General features: G+C 47.7%; 1 protein-coding gene across 1 annotated transcript in view; it reads right to left on the reverse strand.

Moving 5' to 3' along the window:
• C1GALT1 (core 1 synthase, glycoprotein-N-acetylgalactosamine 3-beta-galactosyltransferase 1) overlaps positions 1-8,494 on the reverse strand; it is a 53,815-nt gene that overhangs the window by 32,932 nt on the left and 12,389 nt on the right. The window contains exon 2 of the mRNA XM_077490736.1: positions 5,915-6,582. Coding sequence (XP_077346862.1) covers positions 5,915-6,582 — 668 coding nt within the window. The remainder of the gene's footprint in view (positions 1-5,914; positions 6,583-8,494) is intronic.

Consider the following 8,494-nt stretch of genomic DNA (forward strand, 5'->3'; position numbering starts at 1 on the left):
AACCGGGAAATGAAGCCGAAAGGCTCCACTTCCTGATTCCCATACCCAAGATGGCGGCGGCAGCACCCGAGAGACGATCGAGAGATCGGCTTCGGGTGTCGACATCGTGGGCGCGCTGGACAGGTAAGTGTCACTATTTTAAAAGTCAGCAGCTGCAGTATTTGTAGCTGCTGGCTTTAAAAAAATAAAATAAAAAAAACGCGGAACTCCCGGCGGACTCCCGCTTTAAAAGCGAACTCTGCCACTTTTACTGAAATAGATTTAAAAATCCGTAGCATAGACCAATTCATTTACCATGTTGAACATAGTAAATTAATTGGTATTGGACAACTGGAACATACAGACTGACTACCTAGTATGTTCCAATTGTCTAGTTGTGCCATTTATTGGTTGTTCATCGATTTAAGAGAGAACTCCATCTTTTGAACTACTGTACCATAGATTGTTGCTGTTGGGCCAAACTATGTCTCTCCCTAAGCTGTCAGCCCGCTGCATGTGCAAATGAAAAACTGTATGTTCTGTATCTGTGGCAGTCTACATACTACAGTACTATATACACTATACCGCACTGTGATCCGGGTATGGACGGAGACTTCCATAAACACAGACTAGTCTACATTGCTTGCTGTGATTGGCTGAGCACCGCTGCTGTAGACTAGTTTGTGTTCCAGGATGTCTCCTCCCATACCCAAGGCCAGAACACAGTGCGGTCTACTGTATGACTATGTATGTAACCCGCAGCTACATACATACCCGCTGGAGAGAAATAAGTGCTTTTAGACTGCAGGAAACTGGCTAATGGAAAATAATAATAATAAAAAAATAAAATAAATAGTAGGAGAGAAATAGGTGCTAATAGACTGCAGGAACTCTGGGGCTGCAGCCAAGACAGCACTCCGAACAAAGCTTTTCTAGGTAAGCTTGGCTGCACATTCCAAAGTTCTGGCTACTTCAGGCTGGATTCACACCTATGGCATTTTTAATGCTTTTTGCAGATTTGCACTACAGAGTGTGTTCCATAGGAAACCATGTTATATGGACTGCAGTGCAAATCTGCAAAAAGCACTAAAACTGCATAGGTGTGAATCCAGCCTCAAGGTGAATTTTAGCTCTGGATAACCTGTGTGTAGCAGACAGGCCATAAAGAAGACCTGTAGATGTTACTTTAATACATCCACCATTATACTAATCACTGGTAAAAACCCCAGCTGGAGACCTCTCCTAAGGACTCCTAAGGACTCCTAAGGACACCTAAGGACACCTAAGGACACCTAAGGACACCTAAGGACACCTAAGGACACCTAAGGACACCTAAGGACACACACATCTACAACAGCACTCAGCTGAGCTAATGAATGACAATTAAAGTGTTTGTAAAGCTCAGTCGTGGAACAAGGTACATATATCGAAATATTTTATTAACTCCACAGCGCCAAGTGTAATTTGTCTTGGGTGCTTCATTCCTATGTTTCCGGCATGAGTCACTTCCAACAAGTAGAAATGGGCTCAGGCATGTTTGGGATCCCACCAGGAAGCCGACACTGCACACGGCCAATGACAGGAAGCAAGACATTTCCCCATCTGTGCATGTGCGGACAGGAAATGTCTCACTGCCTGCGATTAACGGTGTGCTGTGTCGGCTTCCTGGCGGCATCAGGCAGGTGGGATCTCGAACACATCAAAGCCCATCCTACTGACAAGTTTTCAGGACACCAGAGATAAATTTGTGATGGGGAGGAGAGCGCAGCACACAGTTTGTCTATTCGCTACACAGCTCTGCATCCTCCCCTCATTCCTGGGTGCTATGTATGAAAGGGGGTGTGTCCCCTTCCTCCAATCAGCTCTCATACATTGTACAAGAGCTCTAACTGATCAGATCCCTGACCCCCTTCATCAGATCCCTGACCCCCGCTTGATTGAGCTGAGGAAAAACCCTTTGATCTGTGTGTTAAACCTCTGACATTAAGGCCGGGTTCACACCACTGCGATGCGGGAATGCCGCGAATCCGCGGCGTTTTCCCGCATCGCATTACTCCCGCCGGCAGTTCACACTGCCCTATGCGGATGGCTGGGAGTGTCAATGTTATGTTAATGACACCCCCAGATCCGTCCGCATATCGCAGTGCGATCTGCCGACTCGCACAGGAATCGGATCGCATGGTGTGAACCCCCATGCGATCCGATTCTGTTGCGGACCAAAAAAAGGGTCCCGTGCGAGTTTGCTGCGGGAGCGCTGCGAATTCAGCGATACTATCTGTATGGCTGAACTCGCATCGCTACGGAGATCGGATGTGATTTGCGGTGCGAATCACATCCGGATCTCCCCCCGCAGCAGTGTGAACCCAGCCTAAAAATGAACAGAGCATATCTCGCTATTGTGTGTACTAGCCTCAATCAAAAGCACCTAGTGTGCTCTTGGTCTGCTCTGTGATTCCTCTGCACAAGTCACTTCTGACAGGTTATCCACACCACAGAATCCTGCCTCTCACACCTCTAGCAAACAGGAAGCGATTAACAGCCTCAGCTTTGCATGTTGCATTCCTGGGGTTGGGCGGGGGGTCCTTTCCCTCCACTCAGGTCTCAGATCATCTCCATGCTCTATAGTCTATACCAGGAATGTGCAATTAGAGGAACTCCAGCTGTTGCTAAACGACAAGTCCCATCATGCCTCTACCTCTGGGTGTCATGCTTGTAGCGGCCAGAGTCTTGCTGTGCCTCATGGGAGTTGTAGTACTGCAACAGCTGGGAGGTCCGCTAATTGCATATTCCTGGTCTATGCTGTGTGTGACATCAGATTCTTGCTCCCTGCTTGCTGGAGCTGAGAAAAATCCTTTGTGTGTTTTAGAAGGCTGTAGAGGATAGAGCGTGCTGCAAATAAACATGTACAACTTATGTAGGAGGTTTTGGTTTCTTCTCTATTCAACACCTGAGGCTAGTCGAGAGAGAGAGCCAGAGAGCGACAGAGCGAGAGCGAGAGCCAGAGCCAGAGCGAGAGCCAGAGAGCGAGAGCGAGAGCCAGAGAGCGAGAGAGCGAGCCAGAGAGAGAGAGAGAGAGAGAGAGAGAGAGAGAGAGCCAGAGAGAGAGAGAGAGAGAGAGAGAGAGAGAGCGAGAGCCAGAGAGAGAGAGAGAGAGCCAGAGAGAGAGAGAGAGAGAGAGAGAGAGAGAGAGCGAGAGCCAGAGAGAGAGAGCGAGAGCCAGAGAGAGAGAGCCAGAGAGCCAGAGAGCCAGAGAGAGAGAGAGAGAGAGAGAGAGAGAGACAGAGAGAGCCAGAGAGCCAGAGAGAGAGAGAGAGAGAGAGAGAGAGAGAGAGAGAGAGAGACAGAGAGAGCCAGAGAGCCAGAGAGAGAGAGAGAGAGAGAGAGAGAGAGAGAGAGAGACAGAGACAGAGACAGAGAGAGAGAGCCAGAGAGCGAGAGCCAGAGCGAGAGCGAGAGCCAGAGCGAGAGAGAGAGCCAGAGAGCGAGAGAGAGAGCCAGAGAGCGAGAGAGCGAGAGAGCCAGAGAGAGCGAGAGAGCGAGAGAGCGAGCGAGAGAGCGAGAGCGAGACAGAGAGACAGAGAGAGCCAGAGAGAGCCAGAGAGAGAGAGAGAGAGCCAGAGAGAGCCAGAGAGCCAGAGAGAGCCAGAGAGCCAGAGAGAGCCAGAGAGAGAGAGAGCCAGAGAGAGAGAGAGAGCCAGAGAGAGAGAGAGAGCCAGAGAGAGAGAGAGAGCCAGAGAGAGAGAGAGAGCCAGAGAGAGAGCCAGAGAGAGAGAGAGAGAGACAGAGAGAGAGAGAGAGCCAGAGAGAGAGAGAGAGAGCCAGAGAGAGAGAGAGAGAGAGCCAGAGAGAGAGAGAGAGAGAGAGAGAGAGAGAGCCAGAGAGAGCCAGAGAGAGAGCCAGAGAGAGCCAGAGAGAGAGCCAGAGAGAGCCAGAGAGAGAGCCAGAGAGAGCGAGAGAGAGAGAGCCAGAGAGAGAGAGAGAGAGAGAGAGAGCCAGAGAGAGAGAGAGAGAGCCAGAGAGAGAGAGAGAGCCAGAGAGAGAGAGAGAGAGCCAGAGAGAGAGAGCCAGAGAGAGAGAGAGAGAGAGCCAGAGAGAGAGAGAGAGAGAGCCAGAGAGCCAGAGAGAGCCAGAGAGCCAGAGAGAGCCAGAGAGCCAGAGAGAGAGCCAGAGAGCGAGCCAGAGAGAGAGAGAGAGCCAGAGAGAGAGAGAGAGAGCCAGAGAGAGAGAGAGAGAGCCAGAGAGAGAGAGAGAGAGCCAGAGAGCCAGAGAGAGAGCCAGAGAGCCAGAGAGCCAGAGAGCGAGCCAGAGAGAGAGAGAGCCAGAGAGAGAGAGAGCCAGAGAGAGAGAGAGAGAGAGAGAGAGAGCCAGAGAGAGAGAGAGAGAGAGAGAGAGAGAGAGAGAGAGCCAGAGAGAGAGAGAGCCAGAGAGCCAGAGAGAGCCAGAGAGAGAGAGAGAGAGCCAGAGAGAGAGAGAGAGAGAGAGAGAGAGAGAGAGAGAAGAGCCAGAGAGCCAGAGAGAGCCAGAGAGAGAGAGAGAGAGCCAGAGAGAGAGAGCCAGAGAGAGAGAGAGAGAGCCAGAGAGAGAGAGAGAGAGCCAGAGAGAGAGAGAGAGAGCCAGAGAGAGAGAGAGAGAGAGAGAGAGAGAGAGAGCCAGAGAGAGACGAGAGAGAGCAAGAGAGAGAGAGAGAGAGCCAGAGAGAGAGAGAGAGAGAGAGAGCCAGAGAGAGAGAGAGAGAGAGAGAGAGCCAGAGAGAGAGAGAGCCAGAGAGAGAGAGAGCCAGAGAGAGAGAGAGCCAGAGAGAGAGAGAGCCAGAGAGAGAGAGAGAGAGCCAGAGAGAGAGAGAGAGAGCCAGAGAGAGAGAGAGAGAGCCAGAGAGAGAGAGAGAGAGAGCCAGAGAGAGAGAGAGCGAGAGAGCCAGAGAGCGAGAGAGAGAGAGAGCGAGAGAGAGAGAGAGCGAGAGAGAGAGAGAGAGCCAGAGAGAGAGAGCGAGAGAGAGAGCGAGAGAGAGCCAGAGAGAGAGAGCGAGAGAGAGAGCGAGAGAGAGCCAGAGAGAGAGAGAGAGAGAGAGAGCCAGAGAGAGAGAGAGAGAGAGAGAGCCAGAGAGAGAGAGAGAGAGAGAGCCAGAGAGAGAGAGAGAGAGAGAGAGAGAGCCAGAGAGAGAGAGAGCCAGAGCCAGAGAGAGCCAGAGCCAGAGAGAGAGAGAGCCAGAGAGAGAGAGAGCCAGAGAGAGAGAGCCAGAGAGCGAGAGAGCCAGAGAGAGAGAGAGCCAGAGAGCGAGAGAGAGAGAGAGCGAAGAGAGAGAGAGAGAGCGAGAGAGAGAGAGAGCGAGAGAGCGAGAGAGAGAGAGAGCGAGAGAGCGAGAGAGAGAGAGAGAGAGCCAGAGAGAGGAGAGAGAGAGCGCCAGAGAGAGAGAGAGAGAGAGCCAGAGAGAGAGAGAGAGAGCCAGAGAGAGAGAGAGAGAGCGCCAGAGAGAGAGAGCGCCAGAGAGAGAGAGAGAGAGCGCAGAGAGAGAGCGAGAGCCAGAGAGAGAGCGAGAGCCAGAGAGAGAGCGAGAGCCAGAGAGAGAGCGAGAGCCAGAGAGAGAGCGAGAGCCAGAGAGAGAGCGAGAGCCAGAGAGAGAGCTAGAGCCAGAGAGAGAGCGAGAGCCAGAGAGAGAGCCAGAGAGAGAGAGAGCGAGCCAGAGAGAGAGAGAGCCAGAGAGAGAGAGAGCCAGAGAGAGAGAGAGAGAGAGAGCGCGAGAGAGAGAGAGAGATTTTTATAATAAAAAAAAAAAAATAATAATTAGTGGACGATTTGCCATGCCAAATGTACAACATTAGATTGTAAGCTCCTTTGGAGACAGAGAGAAATGTAAATGTTCCTACACACTAGTAAAGCGCCCCCAGAATTTTTTAGTATAATACAAATGCAACAGTAAATAATTTCAGAGACTGACCTCTATGGCAGGGTAATAATTGTAATTCCAATACCAAAAAGTCCTTGGCAAGTAGCCCTGGATAAGATGGTGTTCTGGAACAAACGGGTGAAAGGTCTCCTTCCCGCTGGTGTCTCTGGAATCTCCTGCTTTGACATGAATGTTCTCCATACATTTCCCAAGCGCCAAATCCTCCACCGAGGAGCTGTGGGTACATTTTTCTTCCTTGAAGGCATTCACAAACCTCTTCAGAGCTTCTTTGCTGAGCACATATCCGGCCCCCCCACTCATGTACCCCTGCTTCACGTAGGGCTTAAACCTCCTTCCAAAGTAAATGGGGTCATCTGGATTGTGCTTTGACAAAAGCCAACGCAAGTTGTCCACCACAACATATGTGTCATCATCGGCTTTCATGAACCACTCGGCCTCATCCAGGTGGTGGTCGTGAACATACTGGAAGGCCTTGATGGTCTTCCAATAAAGCTGGTCTCTGCCCTCCTTGGTGTCCAGCCCCACTGTGGGGAAGTCTTTGTTTTCTTCGGAGCTCATATATAAGACTTTATTACACCTCTGAGCCCAGGTTGCCTTAACGTGCTTGGTCTTCTTGTCAAGGTTTTGAGGTCCAGTCATAACCCAGCAGAGGATTCTCACCTTCTTGTGCAAGTCTTCAGATATATGGACATCTTCATCTGAAGAGGAAGGAGATAGCAATATATTAAAAATAAAAAAGAGCCTTTTTTTATATAAAAAAATAAATAAAATAAAAGGATATAAAATGTATTTGAGAAATGTATAAAAATCCGCACCACCAGATCGGCGTTTCTTAATAAAAAACACTATACCTAACTTGCTGTAAACTACGTAACGCATATGTGTAGCGATAGGAAGGTGGATGCCCACAGATTTCCTAGGTGGGGTAAACATTGTGAGAAAATGGGGCAAACGATCGCCTGAAACAGCAAATCAGAACCGATGAACGGAAATTCGTACAAAAATTCTCGCATGACAAAAGCCTATTGTGGAGTTTGTGCCTTTGGGAATTTTTGTACAGAGATTCGGAATCGTCTGTCAAAAGTTGTGGACAAGCTCCACACGAAAATTCTTTGGACTAAATGTTTGCCCGATATTAACCACTTGCCAACTGCCTGCGGTAAATATCCAAAAACTAGGGGTGAAGAGGTGGTCCTTCGGTTAAGAAAAAAAAAAGTAATTTATATATATATATATATATATATATATATATATATATATATATATATATATATATATATATATATATATATATATATATATATATATATATATATATATATATATATATATATATATATATATATATATATATATATATATATATATATATACACACATACATACATACATATATATATATATATATATATATATATATATATATGTATGTGTATATATATATATATATATATATATATATATATATATATATATATATATACACACATATATATATATACACACACACATACATACATACATACATACATACATACATACATACATACATACATACATACATATATACATATATATATATATATATATATATATTAGGGCTGTTACTGATTAAAATTTTCCTGTTCGATTAATCAATTTTTTTTTTAATCGATTAATCGACTAATTTCGATTAATTATAATGCATATACAGTTTTTACAATTTTTTTTATTAAACTTTAAGAAAAACGTAGAAAGTTAGTTTAACTTTAACTGTAATGTCCACATCTCCCCCATACTGTACGGTCCACATTTCCCCCACATCTCCCCCCATAAAGTACTGCCCACATCTCCCCCCCATAAAGTACTGCCCACATCTCCCCCCCATAAAGTACTGCCCACATCTCCCCCCCATAAAGTACTGCCCACATCTCCCCCCCATAAAGTACTGCCCACATCTCTCCCCCCCCCATAAAGTACTGCCCACATCTCCCCCCATAAAGTACTGCCCACATCTCCCCCATACCTTAATATTCATTATTGTCTGCTCTGTCTGGAATAGACAGCAGGCAGACCCGTCCGTCCTCAGAGTAGACACAAGCAGGCGGGCGATGATGACGCCAGCGCGCGCGTCTAGGCCACCGATGGGTGGACCAAGATGGCCGCGGCTCCGGAGCTAGGCCGAAGCCGCGGCCTTTCCTATGGGCGAGACTGCGGAGCTCACTCCGCGGATCGTCCTCGATCAAAATTATTTTGATCGATCAAAGAAATTAACGATTAATCGAACAATTAATCGTTAATTTCCTTGCAGCCCTAATATATATATATATATATATATATATATATATATATATATATATATATATATATATATATACACACACATACACACTAGAATGGTTTTGCACAGATAAGCCCGGATCCTCTTCTCGGGTCCCATGGTGGCGCTACCATCCCCTCCCTCCTGCCAGGTGCCCCCACAGCAAGCAGCTTTCTCAGGGGGCACCCAAGCAGGCATGTTCCAGACCACTCAGTCTCCCGATTGGCTTTTGGCAGCAGCCATTGTCTCCCACTGCTGTCAATCACAGCCAGTGAGCTGATCAGGAGTGCGAGTCCCCAGAGAGGCAAGGC

The sequence above is a fragment of the Lithobates pipiens genome, unplaced genomic scaffold, assembly GCF_037356315.1.
Source record: "Lithobates pipiens isolate NorthernLeopardFrog02 unplaced genomic scaffold, aLitPip1_a1.2 Scaffold_19, whole genome shotgun sequence".
NCBI lineage: Eukaryota > Metazoa > Chordata > Amphibia > Anura > Ranidae > Lithobates > Lithobates pipiens.